Source organism: Drosophila elegans, unplaced genomic scaffold, assembly GCF_018152505.1.
Source record: "Drosophila elegans isolate 14027-0461.03 unplaced genomic scaffold, ASM1815250v1 contig_476, whole genome shotgun sequence".
In the NCBI taxonomy this organism is placed as follows: domain Eukaryota; kingdom Metazoa; phylum Arthropoda; class Insecta; order Diptera; family Drosophilidae; genus Drosophila; species Drosophila elegans.
The window spans coordinates 6,598,367-6,623,417 of NW_024545863.1; the positions used below are offsets into that span (position 1 = coordinate 6,598,367).

General features: G+C 42.2%; 1 protein-coding gene across 2 annotated transcripts in view; it reads right to left on the bottom strand.

The window, feature by feature from the left end:
* LOC108140550 (hormone receptor 4) overlaps positions 1–24,820 on the bottom strand; it is a 35,323-nt gene extending 10,503 nt beyond the window's left edge. The window contains exon 1 of one of the 2 annotated variants that reach the window (XM_017263399.2): positions 24,591–24,820. In XM_017263399.2, the coding sequence (XP_017118888.2) occupies positions 24,591–24,614 (24 nt within the window). In that variant the 5' untranslated portion in view covers positions 24,615–24,820. Of the gene's footprint in view, positions 1–6,778; positions 7,280–24,590 lie in introns of those variants that run through there. The other variant, XM_041709709.1, reaches the window with a different exon arrangement.
* Positions 24,821–25,051: the final 231 nt, after the last annotated feature.

Below are 25,051 nucleotides of genomic sequence, written 5' to 3' on the forward strand. Positions count from 1 at the left end.
AATAAATGATGGCGGCAACAACACAGCAGCGTCTGACGACGACGACTGACTTGGCAGTGTTGCGTTCCGATTTTTGTTGAAAATATTTTTGTATTTCTTTTTGCGTTTCGAAAACACTCATAGAGCTGACGAAGAGAATGAATCAAAGGCGGAAAAAGAAGAAGAATAGGGCTTTAAGCGACCGTTTTTCTAAAGCGTTTCGCTTAGAATGGCAAAAATCTCGAAGGGGACGTCGAATTTCACCCCAAAACGCATCATAACACCCCACTTTCAGTAGTGTGGTGAGTGGTAAGTACGGCCTCGCACGCTCGATTTAGCGAAGGTTGCCTTTGCCGCTTTGCTGGCGTGGTGGGATAACGGATGTTTGATATTTCGTCGGATGTCGGACAACGGTCACAGCGTAACGCGCGAAAATTCACGTAGTTTGAATCGGTTTCGGATTTGGACTCGCCAGCGCAACGTCACAAAGCTAACGGATCGAACCAAGGTTGCCCCCTGGCATTTTCCTATGCCATATTGCATGAGGCAATCAAAATGAGAAGGGAGTTTTAAAGAATTCGGAATGCGAAGACTTTATAGTATTTTTCAAGCAATAGTTTTTAAGAGTTTTATGTAAGTAGTAATTATTTATTTTTATGAAATAAAGAGTCATTTATTGAAAATTAAGCGCATTAAAATTTCATGATTTCATCAAACAAATTGTATTCGTATCGTTGATCACACTTCTTCTTTATCCAAATAAATACTTTAAACAAATCATGAAACATAGAGCACTTTAAAAAAAAAAAAAGTGATCTAAAGAATGTGCGATCTAAACCACTATTACGCAGCTTTGGTGTTTATTCAATCATATACAATCTTAGTTGATCTTCAAGTTTAATCTGTATCGCGGAACACAATCTGCGTGTCCTTTATTTAACGGTTCCATGGCTAACGCTCTTTAAGGGCTGCCTTACCGCTTTAACCCATGTCCGCCCACGAGCGCCCAGCCGTGACTATGACGCCAACTCCCGGACTCCCGTACTACTGTATTCCGGCTCCACTTCGATACGGCCGCCCACATATACAGACAACCCCACCTTTGTCGTGTCCCCCTATAGCACCATGAACTGTTTATAAAATAACCTTATTTTGCACATACACACAGGCATTCGGTGTGCAAGTGTGTGTAAGCTCCATCAGCGCATACGGGGTTGGGTGATTCTTCCTCTTTCAGAGCCACCCTCTCTGTTTTTCCGTCTCTCTTTGGCACTTTATGCCTGACATTATTATAATATTATATTCTTTATAATAATGGGTTGGCAGCACTGGCAGCCGAAAACCACCTACAGCCATATACCAGCCTCCCAACCACCCTCTCTCAACCACCTCTCCTATATCCTTCGCCTCATCTCTAACCCCTCTCATCGCGTCGAGTTGGCGACCCTGCGCAGTAAAGTCGAGCCGGCTTTTCTCTACCGTACGACCCTGCATACTCCGATATCCCCTTATAAAACCAACCCGAACCACCCACTATGGATACTCCTTGTGTTGGGTGTGGTGAGATATGCCGTGTGACGTATAAAAGCTAAAAACGTTGGCAAATATAATGAAATTGGGTGAAATGTTATTCCACCCACCGAACCCCCCATTAACCCCCAAGTTCTGGCATAATAAAGCCTACCAACAGGACGAGAAATACGTTGGGTTATGGGTGGATTGATGGTGGTAGTGCTGCGCTGCTGTCGGCGCTGGTGGTGGTGGTTTCGGGCCATCCACTAGTATGAAAACCACTTTTCCAATTGCACGTACACCACTACGTGGGCTGAGTAACAGAGAAAGAGACTGCGGAAGAGAGAAAGAGAGATGGAATGCTTCCTACCACTCCACCTTCCCCTTTCTTGCCGTTTTCAGTTGTTGTTGTGTTTGTCGTTGTGTGGGTGGTTGGGCGGCTGTCAGAGAGAACAGCAATGAGAGAAATGAAAATGGAAGCGAGGACAGGCGGAGGCAGGACGAAAAACAGTGCACAGAGGAAAATAATATTACAGGGGTTTTCAAATATGCGTAGATAGGTTTGAGTTTAATAGGATGACTGTAACCGAAGCAGCAACTTCAAATTTTCTTTATTTTTACCAGTCTTACCATTACCAACAAGCCCGAGATTAAAACGTATGTTCATATCCTTCGAACTCATTATGATAATTATTATTAAAGTTAGTCTAATTGAATTTTCTAAGAGTTAAAAGCTTAAAGATTTTGTTTGCATTAATCTGAAATTGAAAACAAACTATTGCTCCTTTATGGTATTTTTTTTGTCAGTGTGCTTGGCTTGAGTGGGTGGTGAATTGGGGTGAACCATGTAGTGGTGTACTAAGAGGGCAGCTAGCCTTGCTCTGTCGCTGCTCTGCTCACGATAACTTTAATTTGGCTTAATGGAAATTTTCACTGGCGCTCTCCTTGTGCTGCTATCCTTAAGCAAACTCACGGATGCTGACGCTCTTTACCTACCCCTCTCAGTTCCCCAACTGGTCATCGTCCATGGTCCCTGGCCCGCGTGTTAAGTAGGTGACGCAACCGCAAATTTGCGGCTGGCGATTTAATAATGCTAATGGTGTGCGTGTGCAAGTGCATTGGTAGTTGGCCGTTGCACGTGTAGTTGTTGTTGCTCTGGACCGTCTGTGAGTCACGTCATCATCACGGCCGTCGTCGTCATCGTCGAACCATTTACGTCGTCGCCAGCCGGTAATTCCCCGAACCCATAGCCATAGCCATACCCATAGCTATAGCCGTACCCACCCCCCCTAGGTGATGCAAACAAGTGCAAGTGATGCGCATTCATTGATAAGATTTCGTGCAACAACTCGCCGCTGCCAGCTGTCTTTGTATGTTGCCCGTGGATATGTGTGGGCATACATTAAGCCAAGTCAAGACCGCGTTGCCATATATGCTATGAGCGAGCAAATCTTTCAATCGGTCAACAGGGGACCCAAAGAGCTGTAATGGACAACTTGCCACGCTCTCTGATGTGGTCAAACAGCTGGTAACGACACAACTTGCAATGTCGTCAGCGATAAGCACGAGTTCTGGAATCACTAGCGATCTACCTTCAAATCCCTAACCAGCCAACATGAGGTTTGTTGAACCCACCGCTTATGATGTGCTCTTATCTTGGGCCCTGAACTTAGCCATCGTCTAATCGAAAGTCATTAACAGGAGGCTCGTTTTTATGGTGCTAATACAACAACTGGAATATTACTTGATAGGGACTACCGATAGATATTAAAAATGTGCAATGATAAAGTATGTTAGTTTACAACAGTTCAATGTATAGCTGACGTAGATTATTTCAAAAGTGGTTAAATCTGTATTTCCCCTAATACTAGCGTTACCCTTATTGCATTCAGGTAAGTCACCATCAAGTTTAATTCTTTTCTGTTTCAACTGCGGGACACAAAGTCGTGACTGGGACTCAAATTGCTCATGCGACGTGGTGCCAGTCGCGTCCCCTTCCTTGGCAGTCTTTTGTTTACATTTTTAGAAGACTGGCACCACAACAAACGAAAGGAGAAGAAAAGAAATAGCAACTCCTCCTTTTTTTATTTGATTATACATTCTTCATTGAGCAATTTGCCTTTTCGTGTTGCACTTGACCCAAGAAGCCGGCAACAAGTTAAGATGCGAGGGCAAATTAAGGGAGCCAGAGCATCCAAGGATAATGGTATTAATGGAGCAGACACACACACACACACACCCTTCAATGCTTAAGCCCCCTGAAGGCATTTATTTTATGGCTGCCCCAGACATCAGACATGTGTGTGCGTATCCTTCGTTCGCTCACACACCCATGCAAATATAGCAGCGCGGCTGCAACCAAAGCGTAACCAAAACCAAACCAACCAAGTCGCGATTTTCATTCATAAAATCGAAGAGCCAAAGAAAATGGGCAACGAAGGAGGCTGCTGGTGCTGCGCAGCCGGCGTCGCTGCCCTGCCTCTGCTACCAATAACTCAAAAGGCGCGCGCATTTCAGCGCACTTGTGTTAATGTATCTGAAAGTGAAATCAGCAAAGGCGGCCGCCTCCTATATCCATGTATCCGTGCCATGCCGGTCCGGCGCCAACTCCAAACTATTATTTGCCAGGCAACGCGGCCAGTGCCTCTGCCGCGCCGGGCGTCGCTGCCGGCGGCTCTGCCTGCTCAATTAAGTGAATTAAGTCTCGTGCCGGAATTTGCAGCACCACCCCAAAAACCCCAAACGAGCAGGCGAAACGACGAAGAGCAACGAAAACAACAACATCATCAGCGCACATAACCATAAAGAACAATTAAAAAAGCAGAACAAGAAAGGAACAAAGATAAGGCGCAAAGAATCGAGGCTGCAACGAATGGGAAATGCCCTTTGGCTTGGGAAAAGGTAAACAATCGTTGGAAAGGTATGAGATGTATTTATCAAAATGGATTATTGTGTAAGAGAGAAAGGTGCCAGGTAGGGTTTTATAATCATACTTCCTCTTGAAACTGCAACTTGCTTAAGTCAAAACTGCACTCGGGGAAACAAGGGTCTTGGATTGGACATCTTATTTGAGTTTCTTCATTATATTGGTGCGAGCTAAATGATTTATAATTCAACTTAATGTTTGAAAAAGATTGCTAATAAGTGAAGGTATATTAGCCGTTATAAGTTTTCGTTTACAAATTTGTAGTTCTTAAAGTCAGACTCTAAAACTTATTATAGTAAGACTAGTTAATAAAGTTGGATAGAAAGGTAGATCTCTTGGATCCTCTGAATCTAAATCCCTAATTTTATTGGCACAGTTCGAACTTTATAAAGGTGTTTGTATAAGAACTTAAGCTTATGTATAATTACTAAATCAATCTCTATGAAAATCTCTAAAAATCATAGCATCGATGTATACGTTTCGGTTTCACCAACTGCCCGGCAAATTCCCAATGACCTAAACGCATTGTACAACTTTTCTTTACTGTCGAAAGAACTAAGAAATTAATACGAGCTGCTTCGCTGCCGCCAACGAAAGAGAAAACGTAAACAGAGCACTGACGCTGACGCCGACGGCGACGCCAAAAAGTTTGTTTCTGTTTTCTGCGGGGGAGCAGCAGAGGTGAGTGGGGGCAAAAGATGGAGGAGAGGTGGAGGTGGGCGGGCAGAGAGAGCAAGCATGAGGGAGAGCCGAAAAAGAGCGTTTGCATGTAATTAATTAAGCGGCCCCAAAAGTCAGCTGTCTGCTGCCGCTGCTGTCCAATTGTTGCGTTGCATTAGACGCAGCGCAGCGGCTTAGCCGGCGACAGCGACGCGACTGAGACGTCTGCTGTAACGTCAACGCGAGCAGCGGCAATTACCATATTGTGCGAATGTGTGCCAATAGATGGCGCTGCATGATGCCTGCCCTGGTCCCCAAGTGCGAGGGAGAAGGACGGCTCGACTTAGTCAGTTGTTTCTGCACTGAAAAACAGTCTACTGGTCATACTAAGATATAGAAATCACCATTATCTGTATAACGACTCTTATTTTTAATCCGCATGAATTGTTTTATAAAAATAATGGCTTTACACAAAGTATGATTGTCAAACAAATACTTATTTTAATCAAATTAAAATACTTTTTAATAAAGCAATCAAAATTGTGTAAGTTATTATGATAATATGGTGGTGATGTTAAAAAAACGAATTAGCTTCACTGTTCATTATGTTAATTCTAGTTCTTTGAAAATTAAAATCAAATCAATTTTGAATCAATAAAGTTTTTAAAATAGTTTAAATTGTAATATGGACGATGACTAGGGAGTTACCAAATATGTATTGAAATTTCACTTGGCTTTAGATTTCTTGAGATCCTTTAATTGTTAAGTTTTTTTAGTTGTTTTAACCATTACACAACTTAGGGTCATTACATTTCTTACTGTGCTTTGGCAAGATGGGGTTAAAGAGGGCACTGACCAGCCTGCTTGCTGCACGTGCAACTTGTTCATTGTTTACATTGCTGAATGGCAGCAGCCACCGAGAGCGGGCATTGTTACTGTTCTTGGGTTCGCTGCCATGTCCTTTTGTTGTTGATAACCTTCCTTACTCCTCGCCTCGACTGCCGTTATCCTCCACCCAAGTTTGCATGTCATGCCCAAACCACCACCAGTAACATCGCCAAACACTGAGGCAAACACCCACCCACGCATTGTCAATAAGGTGGCACAAACCACATGTTGAAGCTACGCGCATTTGGCAAGGCGGTGCTGCAGGTGCGGTATGCCACCTGAGAGATTCCCCAATTGGCGGAGGCGCCACCTCAAAGTCGGCTTATCAATCCTAAGACGAATTGAACGCGCGGCAAGTTCAATTTGCTGATGAGAGAGTTCGAGAAATTGGCAATGGATCTGTGCCTTTATCGCATTTATACTTTAGCCCTTGACCAGGGTTTCCCGAAATGTATTTAAAAGATTTGAGAAATTTCCTTTTAAATTTTTAAAAGCAGATAGTTATCGTAAATCAACTGAACATTTATGATTGTGTTATATTTTATGTATTTATATTTTAAAGTATTGAATCCGAATCTGAATATTAAAATTAACTTTTGAAGATGCACTTTTACAATTAATTGAAAACGTCTGAACGTACTGAAGTGCGTACAGATATTAGTCTTCGCAGCTACAAGATTAGTTATCTTGCAACTAAAAGATATATAAAATCTGCAATATTATAGACTTCTTCCGAAAGATACTCCCAAGATCCTGAATTCCTTATAAATACTCGGGACGGAACCCAATCCTTGTTTGACTTTCGTGACTCACCTCAGTGCACATTTTCGGCTGGGCCGTTCTCAGTTTCACAACGTTTATATCCAAATATGGAAAACGAAAAAAAAGGTATCGCGATGGAGTTTATGTTCAGGGCGGTAGTATGATCCCTGTCAGTCAGTTACTGGGCGGCGTGGGCGATCAGAGGGCGGCCAGCAGGTGTCCCGAAGGAAAGCGGGACGAGCAGGCGTAGGAGCGGCCCAAAGCGGCATCACAGTACTTGGACGACATGGCTGGCACTATCTGTTTTGTTCTCCAACTTGAATGAGGTCACTATTTTTTAATATTAACTCTCAGTTGGTTGTACTTCACACTTTTAACGGTCTGCACTTTTTCCGGAAAAACAGTGTTTCGATTTGATAACTTTGAATTACGCGCGCTGGCAAACGGCTGGGTTTACGTCGTTTCGAATTGGAGCTGGCAGGCGAGCACGGAGCGAATGAGCGACGTGAACCTCGCAGCGCCGTGCTAAAATCACAAATAAAACGCTCGGCGCTCAAGAAGCATTCAGCAGGCAGCAACCGCCACGCACACCAGTGCAAGTAAATGCACCCCTGTTCAAGCGCTGTGAGTCTCGGAATAGGTGCGAGCGAGATCGCTGTATACGGCCATCCCGCTCCCTCGACGAGCACTTATGTAAAAAGCATTGAAACTGAACGAGTTTCTAGATAGCAGCGGTGGTGAGGGAGAGAGCGGCGGGACGAGGCGAGAGCGAGAGCACACACAATACAGGGGCATTGCCAGTTGTGTGTGAGGCCGAACGGCGTTGCCAGCCACCAATTTCAGCCCAGCAACGCAAAGCAGAAATCCCAACAACGAAACGAAATAACGAACTACGAACAGCGAAGCGAAACGTTGTGCAAACCAAAAGCAAACCAAACCAGGCCCGCCGGTCCGTTCGGTTCGATTGTGGGAGCGGGTATTCAAAAGATACAAGCAACCGTTGCAGCGTTGCCAGAGCGTCCGCCTCGATATGAAAGTCGATTGGGTTTTTGACATTTCGGTTGGCGATCGAACAGAAAGTTTTTGAAAATGTGCGGGGTTGACAAAGGGCTATTCTGAGTGTGCGTTTAAACTTATAGCGGCATGGTCGGCTTTAAGTACTTGTATTTTACACTTTTATAAAAATACATTATGACTTATAGCTCAACACTTTGTATTTTAGTAATAAAAATGTTCAGAGGCTACATATGCCCATTATCAATTTTAATATTTAGGCATTACAGTGCCTTTTGTGAATAGTTTTTTTGCTTTGCCTTCATAAAATAATTGTATGTCACCATTCTGATTAATATTTATACTTTCCAGCAGGTAAAGACTTTTCTTCTTCAGAAAATATAGATATTGTAAATTTATCGCTTTGAAGGAACTATTGTTGTTATTCCAACATTAGACCCATCTTTATGATCTAGTAATCTTCAAAAAATATAACGCTATATATGTTATTTCTTAAAACCATTCTGCATGCTCAAGTCCCAAACTAAATATATATAAAATAAGTATCCTCCCAAATATTTATCTTAGTATTTAGACATTCGTATCCAGTAAGTTTCCTAGACCGCCAAGAAATACGTCCCATGACCGAAAAAAACCCAGTCGATTCTGGCCATATGGCAACCCTGTGCCGCTCAAACGCTGACTAACAGTCTACACGAACACCACCATCGGCGTATCTCTCGACCGCTGTGTGTGCGTGTATCTGTGTGTCTTCTTGCTTGTCAGTTGGGATTTCGTTTCGTATCGGGTCGTTCGTTTTCGTTTATATAAAGGTACATTTCCACATGGGCACATGAATGTGCGAGCGTATCTGTGTGCGAGTGGTATGCGGCGAAGGCAGGGCCAAAGCAAACTAAGCCAAAGCGACTGAAACGCTTGCTGCGAAAAGCAAAACTGAACTCGAGTTGCTGTGGCTATTTCGTTGTTTCGCTGGCGACGTCGGCGTCGCCTCTCCCTCTTCCTCTCTCTCACCACCCTCTTTGTTGTTGCTGGAACATTTTTGTTTATTTCAACGGTGCGCTCGTATCTGTATCTCAGATGTTGGCTGACTGGTTCGCTCCGCACACTGGCAGTCGTATCTGTATCTGCCAGGTACTTTTTGCCCGCTTCGTGTGCGCTCTGTGCTATTTTATGCGCTATTGCCAAGATTGCTGTGCGAATTTCGCCTTGAAACAATTTTTTGTTTTTCTGCTTTTCGCCAAGCTTATCTCTTTTGGCCCAAAAAGTCGCTAAATAATACAACTGCATACGGCGCGGGCCAGAAGGCGCGCGCCACTTCTAATTCGCCTGGCCAAGGCAAGCCTAAGCGAACTCTTGATTGAAGGTCAGCGCAGGAGAAGTCGGCAGACCGTCGCAGGCTGCGGACCAACGCTGACTGATTGTTTTCGAGCTGCTTGCTGGCTCGGCAAATGGAATGGCAGTGCCACCAAACTGAAAACTGAAAACCGAAATCCCCAAACCCAACCAATTTTGCGTCGCATATTTTGCCGTATCCTGCTTCGCTGCTTCCGTCTCTGCCGCTTCTCAGTCGCTGATGTCATTACTTCGAGGCGAGCGAGAAATGGGGTTTATTTTTTATTCCCCATCGACATCAAAGGTGCTCGTAGTCCGGGTTCTGTTCCAGCTGATGACGGACATGCAACTGGTCGAGGACGAGGGCTACCGCTATCGATTATCGGCAGCACTACATAATTCGCGGGGGAGTGCTGACTGTACCGGTGGCGATAAAAACACCTTACTGTCATGGAGTAATCACCAATGATCGTCGCAGGGTTCATATGTTAGAAACTTATTTTAAGGAAGATGGGGTTTTCAGAAGACACATACATATATGGAAAGCAATGTTGGGAACGTTGTTTAAGATACATTGAAATGGTACAACATTTTATTAATATTCAAATTTGGAAAAAATATACAAACAATTAAGAGATTTTTCGGGATTCCATAACTAATACATCCCCAAAGTCTCTGTAAGTCATAATTCCATCAGTCAAATGCATTGATATGTAAATGGTTGACTATACTTATGCCTGATAACTTAACACCTTAAAATCGTACGAATTTCCCAACATAAAACATAATGGTTTTTATTTTAAAGGAGACTTTCCCGATCATTTTATGTTCTATGTTCTGATACCTTCTAAAGTTTCCCAAAATTTTCCGCAGCATACTTTTGAATCGATCGATCACTGCAAGTGGAATGCAGAAGTGGATCGGGGCACCCCCAATTCCAAATATTTCCTAAGTATCGCAGCGTCGGGAGTTCCGTTTCTGTACCACTTTGCTTGTTTAGTTTAAATCGTGACGCGATGCGGGGCAGCAAATAAATCAAAACAACGGAGGTATGATGGGGGAGGGGGGTGATAAAAAATCGCTTTTCACGTGAGAGTAAAAGCTCCGAATGCTGCGCTGCCGACGGTGACGTCGACGCTGCTGTTACAATGCCGCTGGCAGAGCTGTTGGCGATTTGAATATGTTATGATGTTGATGTTGCATGTTGGCCCACGTCGCCAACTGGTTTTATTTTTATTCTCTATTTCAATTGCGTCTACTTCCGAGTTCAATGCAAGCGACTTTAGCAGAGGCGTCGGCAGAGGCGTCGGCAGAGGCGTCGGCAGAGGCAGCGGCATAGGCAGCGACGTTGCGCAACCGCCCACACGCGCTGCGGCTGCCGTTAGCTTTTCAAAATGTGTGTGTGTGCGTGTGCTTTGTGCGAGGATGCGTTGTGGAAATATTTTGCCAGCATTCGCATTCGCTATACACACATATGTCGGTGGCCCAGAGGCTGCGCCACCCCCAGAGGAAACCCCAGTCCCCTTCCCTGAACCACTCACAAACCACCCCCTCCCCCACCCCCTCCAAACGTGTCCGTCCCATTGAAAGCTAGCCGGCACCCACTCACTGGCAAACAACACACATGTTGCTTCGGTTTAGATTTAGACGAGTTTTGAATGCTGAATAAATGGCCCGAGTGGCAGAAGGAGGAGGAGGACTTTTCAGCACCACCACCATTATACTACCAACTGCTGCAACATCTACGGCAGCAACATCGCAGCAACAATAACGATCGTGTTGCAAAAACAGGTGTCCGCTTTGCATAGTCTTGTTTGGTTTCCATCGCTCGGAAAGCTCTGAGTATGGTCAACTGGGAAGTTGTCAAAACAGTTTGGTTGTAGATATGTAATTTTTATGATTTTCTTAGTACCCAATCAAATTATGATTGTACTTATCATTGCTATTTTCGCTAAATACTCAAAATACTAATACAAAGTAAGTAAAAAACAAACAAGTAAACTAACAACATGTTACCTTCCTTTTCAATTTTAATTTATACTTTTGAATACAACGAAAGAAGAGGAAATACTTAAACTTATTAAAATTATGTATACACTTTCTACTTATTTTTACTTGTTTAATAAATTTATCCCTGATATTTATATTTTAATGAAGTAATTCAACACTCGAAAAAGGTATTTGCATTATAGGGAACACGTTAGTACATTTGCACCGATTGGGCATTGTTGTAGAACAAATTAAGTGATTTGTTTCCTGCCTTATACTTTCTAAAGGATTCATTATCTACTTATTGCTTGCATCACACCGAATCGTACATATGGGAGGGGACTTCACTTCACTTATTCACAAGCAAAGCTAAATAAAAGAAAAGCCGAGCGAGCGAGCAGCACTCAGTAATCGAATCAATTCAACGCCAATTATACAATCTGTCAACAGGAGCAGGAGCAATGGTGGAGCAACCTGCTGCGGTGAACTCGCCTAACAGACGACGACGACCCTGACCGATAGCATCGGGCGCAACCGCTGATAAGAAAGCGTTCGAACAGGAAGCACTCGACGCCGTTCTGCAAGGAACAATAATCAGCGACAATGCCAACAGACAACCAAGCATTCACTGAGGAAAAGAGTGAACAATTACTGTGCAAGAAACAAAAATAGTATGAATACTTTGTAGTTTAAAAAACATCTCCGCAGGAGCTTTTCATACTGTTAAAGGCTGATTCACTGTCTTCAAAAACGTAAGAAAGTCTACTTATTGCGTAATTGTGGTATAAATAAGTTCCGCAAACCTACAAATAATTTTTTTTTTAACAATCTGGACACAACGTGTGTAGGGTAGGCGTATGTAACTTACATATGGAAAAACCTTTAAGGCAAATTTAACTCAAAAACATAGACTAAAATAGAGAACTTAAATTAACTTTATGCAGCGGCTTTTTATCACAGTGTCCAAAAGTCGTGCAACAGACCTATGGAGAACACGTTCCTTGCCGATTCTGCTCTTGTTCGCTTGCCCGCGAAACTATCGTCATCGGCCGGTCCGAACCGATCCGATCCATTCATTTCCGCTTTGGCCGGACTTTGTTGTTGCTTCGTGCTGGCAGCAACAACATTAACAATAACAGCAGCTCTGCCACAGAGGCGACCATTCGGAACCGCCGAGCGAGAAACTATTGCACCTGATTGCCTTGAAAAGCGAGCAAAACCAAAGTGGCAGCCATAAACAAAAGCGATCCGTTCGCAGCGAATTCGAAGTTCGCTTACAGATCGTTTCGCCGCAAAAAAAAAAGAGAGTTCTCATTCACTTCCTGCTCTCTTCCTCTTGCTAAGAAACTACTAAAAACTCAAAACCCAGCTGACGACAAGTTTTCGAAACGAAACTCAATTGATGTTGCTGCTGGCTGAAAATTGCAGAGAAATTCCTTTGGCTTAATTAGCCTCTTTCGTTCGAGGCGAAAATATTTTCAAATGAGAAACGCACAGGCCGCCAAGAAAGCGGCACAACAGCAGTAACAACAACAAAGACCAGTATGGCAGAGAGAAAGAGTGTGGAACGTCAGGCAAAAACAACTCTGAGCTCAGAGCACAAATGAAACCAGTTTAGTTCATTTCGTTTCGTTTCGTTCATTAATTCAAAATTTCCATTTGAAACTTTTTTTCCTCTTCTGTTGTTGCTTCTTCTTCCTCTGCTTTATTTTGTGTGTGCGCTCTGCTCTTCTCTGTTGTTGGGCTGTCGTTGCTCATCCCCGATTTCCAACCGCCCCCTACCCCTCCTATTCCCATCCCCACCACTCGCCCCGCAACCCAACGCCATCGTCATAATCAGAGTTTTAACATTTTATGTACAGTGTGCACAGGCGGCTCTCGCTAGAAGATACATATCTCCTGACAATTTAAATTTAACCGGAATTAAACTGTTTATCTCTCTATTTTTTAAAAACCTGTGATTTTGCTTAATATATTTTTTAAACTAACCAAATATTTATTATTTGTAAACGTAAACTTGCTCAATACACAAAACAATGTTGTGCCTTTTTAAATACTTCAGGTTGTTATAAAATCAAGGATCAAGTATTTATTTAAATTAAGAATAATAAATCTTGTACTATTTTATATTTTTTTACTATTTACTATTTTTTAGGTTGTACCAGTAAAGTCTATCTACGAGATACTTTTCTTTACATAGCAGTGACAACTGTATTTATACACTCCCCCACACAGGACCGCCTCATACATAGAGCAAGAGCAAGAGAGCAAGGGCCGACGAGCAAAGCTCGTTTTCGTTGTGCTGCCGAACCGAAGTTCGTTCGTTCTCTCCCACAATCGCAATGCTTGACTCACTCCGCTCCGCCGACCGCCTGCTATATACACATAACCTACAAAAATATATAGCCCGTACATATACGTCGGATTGTATGTGCGCTGGCTGCTCGGCGATATTTGTGCGGCGCATCGTGTGCGCTGTCAGAGGCAAATGGCTTGATGGCCGTCCGTTCGTCGGCAGGGGCGGTTGTAGGCGGGGGCGGACGAGGAGCGGAGCAGAGCTGAGCGGGTAGCGGGGCATTGCAGGCTGGTTGGCAGACAGGCGGCATAACATCAGCAGAGGCAGCAGCAAAAGCAGCAACACAAGTGCACAGAGTTGCCAGGCGCTCGGCCATATTAAACGGCATTGAACCCGCAACTGGGGTCTCACACAGTAGATTGTGGGCATTATAATGAGTTCCGAGGAACTATACGAATTCCATAATTAGTAATACATTTATTTAGAACGAAATCTATTTGTCAAGTCGCACTAGAAAATTATATTGAATACCTAAAGAGAGAGTAATATCAACGGTTTAATGTTTTGTTTTGTTTTATTTCTTCGTGGTGTTGCTCTATTAAAATTGTTCCGATGCTTATTCATGTTTTGAATAAATTAAAACAAAAACGATTTAAAGGTCTGTTGTTTTTCATTTAATCAAGCTTTTATATAACCATTTATTTTGTATTGTCCAATAAAATAGTTTAAAAATTCAGAGCTAGGATGTTTTTTTTTTTGTAAATACCAACATTATTAAAATTAACAGTTTTCGAACATTTCTTAAGCAGCCTTTAATGGAATGTATTTCCTTTGCTTACCTAGCCGCCCTGGCAACCCTGGCTGACGTAGTATCGGGTTTTATATGTACATGCGCTGACGCTGTCACGGCCTCTGCCGTTTCCCTTCCCTTCCTTTCCCTCCCTCGACTCATTGCCTCTCATCCACCACTCATTCTCGATTCGTTCATTTCGACCGTCCCATCGTTGCTTAGTCCCATCAGACCGTCGAACTGTGGGACTGAACGACCGAACGAACAACCGACGGACCGACGTTCGCCTCGGCGCGTCGTATGTGGGAACGAAATAATACCTATAAAAAAAATTCTTTTTCCCTCGGTTTTTTGCCCCTGCCAGTGCCGTACTGCTGCTTCTTCTGGCTCCGGCTCTGGGTACAGCGACAACGAAAAAGAGAAAGACTTGTGGGTAGAAAACCAACAAAGTACGACTATAAAGTACGACAACGATGGGGACCGGGAGCGTTGAGGAGGAAACGGTAAGGGGGAGGGTTGAGGCGGACAGAAAAATTTAAGATGCTTTTGCTAAAGCGAACCAAGATCTGTTGGCTGCGGGACTGTGGACCCCAGTTCGAGCTCTGTTAGAAACATGTTGAAATGAAATTGCTGAACGGCGAGTTGAGCTGAGTGTCAGGTCGGAGCGACCGACCGAAGGAAGGAAAGAAAGAAAGAAAGAGGCCCCTGCGTAATGGTCTCTGCCGCGCCACTGCCACCGCCGCTGCCTCGCTCGCTGTTTCTGCTGCTACTGCGGGGGTGGGCAAATGTTTGGCAGCATTTTTGTATTAAAATTTTATGCGAGTGTGTGGCGGAGGCGGCTCTTGGTTTTTTTTTGTTGTTGCTGGTTGTCGCCGTCGCATCCGAGAAACTTTGAACATGTTCGGTGCTGGTGCTGTTGTTGTTGCCTGTGCTAGTTACTCGAAATATAAGCAAAAAGGAGGTTTAACCGATGCGTCCGAAACTTTAAATACCCTTGCGAACTTCACATCGGCCACCCTTTATAGGGTATTGCATGACTAAAGTCATTCTGTACTGCAATACTTTTAATCCCTATAAGTCAAGCGGGTTTTGTAATTACTCTCAATATAACCACAGAAGACTGCGGGTCTTTGGTGTTTGCTTTTTCAACGAAAGCTTTGAGAACAGCTAAATTTGTTGATATTTAAATAAGTACATATTGTAAAAAGGGAAAATAGTTGGAACGGTAAATTTAAATTAGCTTTTTAAGATCCTGTGATTTTATCAAACTCATGTAATAAGTCGATCGGAAACGAAAATTAAAAAAAGATAATCAAACTCAATAGATATGTAGATAGACGTCTATGCACTTTGTCCAAGAATGATATATTTAATATTTGTTATAACAAGATAAGATTTTAACTTTTTATTTAGACTTTTTCATTGTCTTTAATATTAAAGTAAGCTCTACCAAATATAATACTGGAATGATTAGAACTACAAATGTAAGTTTGCAAACTTTTGGTTTAAATTAAAACACCCTCTTCACGGGTTAGAGTAAAATAGTGCTGCAGGTTTTTTGCGGATTTTAGTGTGGATACGTTGCTGTGTGGATGTCGATGTGAATGTGGAACGCCGAGCCGAAACAGAGCGAACGAATGGACGCCAATGGGGACTGAGAAGGGGACAGAGAGGAGGCGGGACTGGACGGGACTGAGGAGACAGACACGGACATGTTGGATGCTGATGCCGTCGATGCCGATGAAGACGCAGATTCAGATTCGGGCCCCAAAGACTAGAGCGACCAGCTGTTGGCCTTGTGCTCGGCGCACTGTTGTTGGCATTATTTTTGGAGACCTCTCGCTCTCTCCATCGCCTCGCCTCTGCGGACTGGATGATGACTCGATGCGATTGAGTAAAACTTATCCAAACAACAACAGAGGCATTAATAATGATTGCGTTCGGCGGCGCTGGCTATTTTTGCCCGACCGCTTGCAAGGAATTGCGACTGCCGAAATGATCGGTTCCGTGGGTATATGTATATGATCTCTTCTCCTGGGGCCGCCGCACCACTGATAACTGAGTTCAGGTGCAGCCAGGAATCGAGATGGCCTGAAAATACTAATCTTGGGGTTCCCCATTGGTTGATTGGCGCTGCATTCGTTCCTTTATTAGTTTAAGTGTTCTTTCATTTGGTTTCTGGGTCACCGGTTTGGGCATCACGAGAATAGATCTTCATATTTATACCAAACTAGTTGGAATGTTCTGACTTCGGGGCAAATGTTTTTGGTGGATAGAAAATCTTTTGATAAAAATCACTTTGGTTATAACTATGCTATTTTAATATAGAACCAAAAGTACTTGGCTTACATCATTAATATGTTTTAATTGTTTTTATAATCGTTTTATCTTAGGTCGATAATATTTAATAAAAATTGTTTATTACGAGCTTATTTAAAACACCTAGAAACATAGAAAACCAGTGCACAGAAAATTAGGAATTGAAAAAAAACCATTATTGATATGACAATAACTGTTTACATAGACGGAACTTAAAATGCATTGAATTGTAAGATCCTCTCGGAAAGAAGAGATGTGTTTAAGCTCCTTAGTATTCAGTTTGTTCTACGAATACCGGGTTTCAATGCCACTCTTCTAATGCCAGTTTCAATTTCCGAAAGTTTGCAATGCAGCCGCCCACCTAGCATGATTCTCCCTCTCCCCTTTCCCTCTGGCATCCTGTCCGCCCTTCGGGGCAATCTCTCTAGCCCTGCCAATTCCCATGCCCCGTCCGAGTTGTCCCTGTCGGATTAATGTTTTGGCCAGGGCCAAAAGCTGGTTACGTTCAGTTCAGTTCGTTTCGGGTCGTGGTGCCGGGGGAGAGAAAATGGGGACGCTTGGAGCAACTTCAGTTTTATGATTTTTCCACTGGAAAATTTATTTTAGCTGTGTTGATGGATTTAAGCTAAAGGATCGAACTTTTTATAAGCAGCAATATACAATAATATTATTTTATTAAAATGTTTTTGTGACGAAAATAAAGCTCATTAAAAAAATAGTGTTTTTTATAATTAAAATGTAATATACATAAGTATCATTTGACTTTATCATGACATTTCCAGTTTTAATTTTGTAAAGTTTTTACCTTTTAATTTGCTAAAGTTTAAATGTGAAAATTTTAGATAACCATCTATCTTTATATAAAAATATATATTCTAAAGTTGAAATAAAAAATAAACATAAATATCTCATATAAATAATATTATTAGTTTTTTCCAAAATTAAAGAACAACATATTTAGGTAATTTAAAAACATGGTTTCCCAGTATTTTTGACTTTTAGTTAATCATTTGTTCAGGTGCATCTGGTAGTTGGGGAATGGGAAATAGAGAGGGAGTGGGCACTCGATTGGAGCTCCATAACCGCGCCACTCGAAGGAAGAAATGCGATTGCCGATTCGGGCTATAATGGATTTCGACAGTCCAAGAGTTGGGCTCCAAGCAGCGCTGCCGACGTTAGCGTCGCAGTTACAGCGCAGCAATCGGTTCGCTGTTCCTTTTACGCTTATTAGTTTAATTTGCCACTGCCAAGGATTGTGGATGCTGGTGCTTTTGCGGTTGTTGTCGAGTTTTTATTGCATTCTTTTTATATTTCTGTTTTTGCTTATAGCATGCAACATGCTGCTGGCTTTGTAGTTCTTCGGCGACTGACGCGAGCGCTCTCTTCGAGGCGACTCCAAACAAGTTCGAATTCGCGTCGTTGCAAGGTGCATTTGCCCCAATCCCGAAACGGCTGAGACTGTGTGTATGTGTGAGTGTCGGCCGGGGATTGTGTGCGGGCGATTTGCATATATGCAAATCACTTGGCAGCGCCAAAAATCTGAGACTGCGACTGGGCAGACTCACATGTTGCATTCGCCTTTAATTTATGCCGATTGTCCGCCATCTCGCTCTGACTTTTGGTTAGTGCCATCCGTATATCCCCCTCACTCTGTCGCAGCTCTTCGACCTGCAGCTCTGCGTTTACAGTTAAAGCTATCAATGTCATCGCTTGACAGACAGGCGGACAGGTAGCGCCACCATCACATGCCACCTAAGCTACAGTGGGCGCTCGGAAGCAAAACCCATGTGAATAGAAATATAATGCTGGGATTTGAGTCGGGGCCATGGATCCCCAGTTGTAAAAAGCTTTTAGAAGTATACTTTAGAACTAAGTCCTGAGAGTATTAGCTAATAGGTGCAGGTACATCCAAACTATTTGAGCTAAAAAGTATAAGTTCACATAAAAAAAAAATAATTTTCTATAGCATGAAATAAAAACATAAGACATTTAATTTGATACTGATATTTCTTTAAATCGAGGTTTTATAATATCCTAAAAGCGGATATTTATATTACGAGAAGTCTTGATATAAATTAATGATATGATCAATTCCCTGAAAACTGATGTCTTTCCTCCGACTAAAAATATAAAAAATAATAATAAAAAATAATTGTAATTTCATTATTATTTCGGCGGAGGCAAAATAAAGATTCTTAAGGGAAGTCCCCCAAATCGGTCGATTGTGTATCACTCTCGGAAATACTTCAAACAAGGTTCCAACATTTTAGATGAAGTCAACTGAAAACCTTCGCAGAAGGTTTGGCCAAATAAAAACCATCGAGCGGCAAGAGCTTCTAATTTGCGAGCGTCCACTGTGCCGTTTATCTGTCTATGTCGCTATGGCAGGGGTAAGAGGGTAGGAAGTTGAAGGTCGTTTGTTCTCCCTGTCACACACACATTCTCGGCCGTACTCATATTTATTTATTACTTTTTATGTTGTTTTAATGACGCCGACGACGTCTGCTCTACTTCATCTGTTTCTCTGCCGACGTCGCTGCCGCTGCCTCTCCTTCGAGCCAACTATTGGCATCTCTGTTACTCGCCCGCGATTATTTTCGGGTTATTAAACCAACCGCAACAACTCAGACGGCAAATAACAACAACACACACTTGCAGTTTTTGAATTGCTGATTAATTTTATTGCTTGTTGTAATGATAAATTCGTTTTTTTGTCGGTTTTTGTTTTGATTACTTGCTTCGCCGCTTTACACGTGACTCTGGCCGCTCTGCCGCAGTCGCCGCCGACTGCTCTGCCTCTGCCAATAGTTCTGCCGCTGCGCTGCTCTTTGCCTTTTGGTCTCTGGCGTTTCCTCTGCCGTCTATAATTTATTAATTGTGCTCAGAACGTGAAACGCTGTCGTCGCCTTTTTTGTTTTGATACGCCACTTCGTACTGCCAAAGGGTTGGGTGGTCGGAGGGGGCTGCTTTTTGGGGGATGGGGCGAGGGGTTAGCGCAATTCTCTCTGTTTTTGCCGATGCCATTGCACTTGGTTAAAGACCCACTTTCTGTGTAGAGAAGCACACTTCGGACTTTGTGGACTTATCAACTTTAACTCAGACCTTTTGATGCTGCACACGGTAGTTTTCGTGACGAAAAGTCAGTCGATTAACAGTCGCCTACATAATGGGCGCATCATAAACAACATAAAAACTAAAATAATTTTGTTCGGTATGCGATTTGGGTTAAATGTTAAGGTCCCCTAGTTTTTTAGTAAATGGGTGGAATATGTGGCTTATTTGTAAGTTATAAAGTGGACGTTTTTGAACACTTTGGAGATGCATTCTTGATCCAGATTGCCCACAGTTTCTGGGGCGCTCGACTTCGTCACTCTTCTGACCCATTTGTATTCCTTATGTGATTCTGCTTTTGGTGTCGTAATTGAAATCGCACTTTCGTTCTCGTTCGCTCACCCGCTGCTTTCGTTCATTCATTCCAATTTGATTGTCATTTATTGGGGGCCGATCATTACGTAGACATTGGTGTTTGACAATTTGAATGGGTTTTCTCACGCTAAGCAGCGCTGCCGACGTCCACGCTGATGTTGGCGCCGCTTTGTCTTTCATTTCACTCACTCATTCAATTTTCATGCCTCTTTCTAGCCGTTGATTGTTTGTTTGTTTCCGTCTGCCTTATTTTTTACTGCTCTGCTCTGCGCTTTTTTTTTCATTCATATTTATTTAGCTAATAATATAAGTCAAATCGAAATTATTTATGACACCCGGCATCGAACGTGAATGTGAATGCTACTCGACCCTACCCCAATCAGCTGTGGCCGTGCGGGATTTTTGTTTTGATCGTTATGTAAATGGCTGAGAGATGATTTTTATTGTTTTTATTGCCACTGAATAATCGTCGTGGGTTGATAGTGAGCTCTCGCGTGACAGTATGTGTGACTCGTAGTAAATATTTGGCTTTGAAAAAGTGCTCAATGAATGCCATGGACAGCTGAACTAATCGCGCCAGTGCTCTTTAATTTAAGAGTACTCTTGTTCGTGTATCATTTTAGTCAATCTGGTATCTGGATTGCACTTTTTATAATTTATATAACAAGTTCAGATTATGCTTTACCGAGGGCATACCTCTTTGAAATTTTGTCCAAAAAATGATTCGCCTTTTTTTCGTCTTATTTTAGAAAACTAAAACTTAGCCCTATATTATTAATGTTATATAAAAAAAACTACCTTCTTCAAAAAAACCATAAAAAGTTAGCTGTTATCAATCAAATTGATGGTAACTATAACAACAGTTTATTTATGCTTAAGATTATACATGAAATCAAACTTAAGAATGGAAAACTTATAAGAATTAGTCGACTTCACAATTTGTTTGTACCGACCCTTTCTTTCCAACTGACTTTTGAGTTACACTCATCAAGAAAACACTCTAAATAGAACGCTCTAGCTCTTATGAGAGTGTCAATTTGTTTTCAGTTTCCCTTTTGTGCCGATGTTTCGCGCAATATAAAAAGGATTGCGGGGTTTCCCTATGCTAAATGCCAAAAAAGAAATCTCGCTGTCGCTGCCCACTCTACGCCGAAAAAAGTAGCGGCGTTTTAGCCGCTTTCATGTATTTCCTCTTGATTAGAAACTGCAAAGCAAAACAAAAACCGGAAAAAGGGTTATTTTTTATTGCTCTCCGTGTGTCACTGTGTGTGTGTGTGCCTGTGTTTACTTCTTAACTTTCGGCGATTCCCTTGGTTTTTTCTTTCTTTTTTTATTATTATTATTGTCGCCGGCTTGGGTCGACTGCGCTGTCAGCGTCGCGAGCTTTTAGCATTTTTAAATTGACGTTTATTATGCGCGCTGGCTTCGTCGTTGCCTTATTTTTATTATTTTTCTTTTATTTTTGTGTGTGCCTTGTGTACTCAACATTGTTTTTGTATCTCCCTCCTTGCGGAGCTGGCGTCGACTGCGCTGCGGCCGTGACGTCGACGTCGGCAGCGTTGCTCGGTGCCGTTTCTTTAGTTTGTTTTGGTTTTTAATTTAATCGTTTTTGTGGCCGCTCTTTGTTGTTGTTGTAGTTGTCGTTAAATGTGCTTAGCACGTGCTGCCAGCCTACCTCCATCTCCCTCCCTCATGCAGCGGTTATTGTTGACTCTTGCTTTTTGCTTTTGCTTTTGCCCTTTTGTGTCTGTGCTCTTGATGCTTATTAGCGAGTGGCATTCCACTCACTCTTTCAACCAGTCACTCACCCCCTCCCTCTCACTCACTCACTCTCATTCATTCATGACGGCAGGTTGACTCTGCTCTGCCGTCGCTTAGAAACAAGTGGCCAATAAATTATGGCCAGCCGCAAGAGGAAGAAGAAGAGCAGCGCTGCCCATTATTATTGCCCATTGACAGCGTAATGTTAAATACGCATAAGACCGTTATACAGTCAAATGCCACTAAATCGAATTTGGTCACAAGTCTACATCCATATAATTTATAGAAACCTCGTCTAAACCTAAACCACATCCATTTATCATAAATCGATTAAACACAGAAATTTTTATAACAATGTCCTTAACACTTTTTAAGTTACTATAACATCTTATATTTGCATTTCAAAAACAATACTTTTTAAGAAATAAAAAAATACCTACTCTATAAAATTCCTATAATTGCATTAATTTATAAAAATTACACATTTTAAGTTTTGTTTTTGCAATATTATAATATATGTACATATATTTTTATAAGGAATATTTCAACTAAGCCATTATCACTGGTTCACAAAAAAAAATTTTCAAACTGTTGTGAACTTTTTTATTCTCTTTTTTTTAAATATTTTTTAGCGAAAATATGCCAAGGAAAGTATTGCAGAACCTTTTTAAAAAACAGTAGCTATAATAACAACCATTTTGTATTCAATAAAAACTATTACAGAATAATATGGTAATGAGAGCCCAATATCTAAATTCCGTCAATTGTTTATTCATTAGACTGTTGTGGTTCGAGCAAGGGATGTCCCCCTGTATTTATAACCCTGGAAAAAGGGTTTGTTCGCCGTCGGCTGCTGTGCCTTTTTTTTATGATACGGAAACTGACCTAAGGTATGCGACGGGCATTTACATGGGACCGATAATGAAAATGAGTTGCTGGGGTGTCCGCCCCTGCCCCCGCCCACAAAGAAGCGGAACAAGCGCAAGTCATGATGCTATTATTATACAACGTTCGGACGTTGGTACGTCACTGTGTCAAGGACAAGTGGATTCCTTTACGGGAGATTGTGTGTGTGTGTGTTCGTAAGTTGGTAAGAGTGGAGTGGTAAATGTATTTATTGTTGATTTACCGTCTTACGACCTCTACGCTGTTTATTCATTAATGTGGAGCAGGAACCAATCTGTTGACTTTTAAACAGTAGACTTTTCCCGAGGGAGACTGGTGATTCATAGCTTATTTAATAAGAACTAAAAATAAATATTTGTGATAAATAAAAACAAAATTGATCATTTTTTTTTAACCATTTAAAAGTTGTTCAATACCAAAAGCGATAGGGGGGGAAAATACAAAAATATTTCAAAAACCTGTCAAAAATAATTTATATAAACGGCTTAAATTGGATACATCTCTTCGAAAGGCACAAAATTACTTCAAATGTATCAAATGTATCTTTCACATACATAGAGAAATAACATTTGTACCTATCATTTTTGGTATGCAATAAAATCGTTTATAAAATTTTCTTAAAGTCAGCATATCTGCAAGCGTTGAACTCTTTTGGCCAATTGTGGGTCAAGTTTATTTCAATAAATTTCCTTTCCCCTTTTGTGTTTTATTTTTTGGGAACTTCGAACAGAGGCCTGCAATGAATCTTAAATGCCAATGCACTTTACAGGGTCCAAAGCACCCGCACCGCCCCCAGGCGTTAGCCACCCCCGTCGACGCATATGACATTTTTACAGTTTTTGTTTTGCTCGCCGGCTTCTACGCCTCCTCTTTCTGAAGGACCCCCTTCCATCGCCCATCGCCCCCTGCCCCCCGCTCCTTCCCGTCGTCCATCATCACAAAAACTTTCATTTAATTGCTGCAAGCGGTAGAAATAAAGAAAGAAAACAAAGAGAAAGAAAAAACCTTGCTGTTGTTGGCTTTTGTTTACTTGGCTTCGATTGCGAAAAGGGGGCTTGTAGAGGGGGGAGGAGGGAAGGGGGCTTCAGACCCCAACTTGGGAATGGAAATCGAATCGGAATCGGGCATTGAGAACCAGGGGGTTCGGGGGGAAATGGCTAGCTGACGACGCGTGCTGTGCGTGCCTACAACGAATGCCCCACATGGATATGCGTGCTGCCTTGCTGAAGCCCCCATCCTCCTAACCACACACCCCTTGTCACGCCCCTGACCAATCCATTGAGCATTTCCCGGCCGTAGCCAAATGGCTTTTCAATTGGTTTCGCCGGTAAACGGCAAAAGAAACACGCGCACAAAACGTAAATGCCGATAGAAGAAACTCAAGAATCAAAACAAAGATAGCGAATGCACCTCAGATGGCTGAGGCACATGAACTCATATGCAATCATACATAGCAATAAGTATTTGGATGCTGGAGATTGATAATAGGCGGTTTTAAGTGTTATACTTTTAAAAACCTTCTTTAACCATTATCCAAAATTATTTTATTTTTTAAAGTTGGTGGTGGTTTTTAACAATAAAATGATTAAAATACTTAGTTTAGTTAAAAGTTTAAAAATAAGATTTCCTTTATTTTGATAACCCATTTTTTAATACCTACTGGTTTGTTGACTATGAATTTACTGTTAACAATGCTTCAAAGGTTACATAAATGTAAAACAATAATAAAAGTATTACAGCTAATCACTGTCAAAAGCTTAAATCACCATCCATGTTTTATATGATATTTTTTCAACTTAATTTTTTAATAATATTGTAAATGGGCTCTTAGTTCTAGAAATTGGCCCAAGCTCAGAAAACAATGTTAAACAAGAATCTAATAGTTAATATTAACAATGCGTCTTGTTCAATTAATGCTAAACAAAAAACAAATGACAAGAAATTGCGGACCTATTATTAAACAAGATCAAGGGCGCTACTTAATGTGGGGGCAGTAAGATAAGGACTTAATCTTATCACGATCTACTCACATTGGATTCGGTCCACATTTTCATGGTTTCCTGCAGGGTAATGAGGAGGTAATCTCGGCTGGCGGTAATCTAAGTTTGGCGCCTTTTTCTGAGTCGCTGGTTTGTTTTGGGTTCGGCGGTGTGCTTCAGCCCCAGCTCCACATTTTTGCGGGGTTTTGCGGGGGTTGGGCGACTCGATCGCCGGTCCAAGAACAATTCACTATTGCACACTCAAAACACACACTGACTGGCACACACACACACAGACCGCTGGTCCGATGCTTTTGCTGCCGCTGTTCGACTGGGAAAAATGGGGAAAATGGCTGTGGAAAATTTACGTAGTTTTTGCTCGGGCTCTGTGGCTTTGGCCGAGCGCCTTTGGCGTCGTCGCTGGTCGCTTGGCGTCTTGTTGTGCGAAGTGCAGAGTTCGTACTGAACGCTTTCGGCCAGGCCAAAACCACTCGACAGCCGGGCGGCCAGAG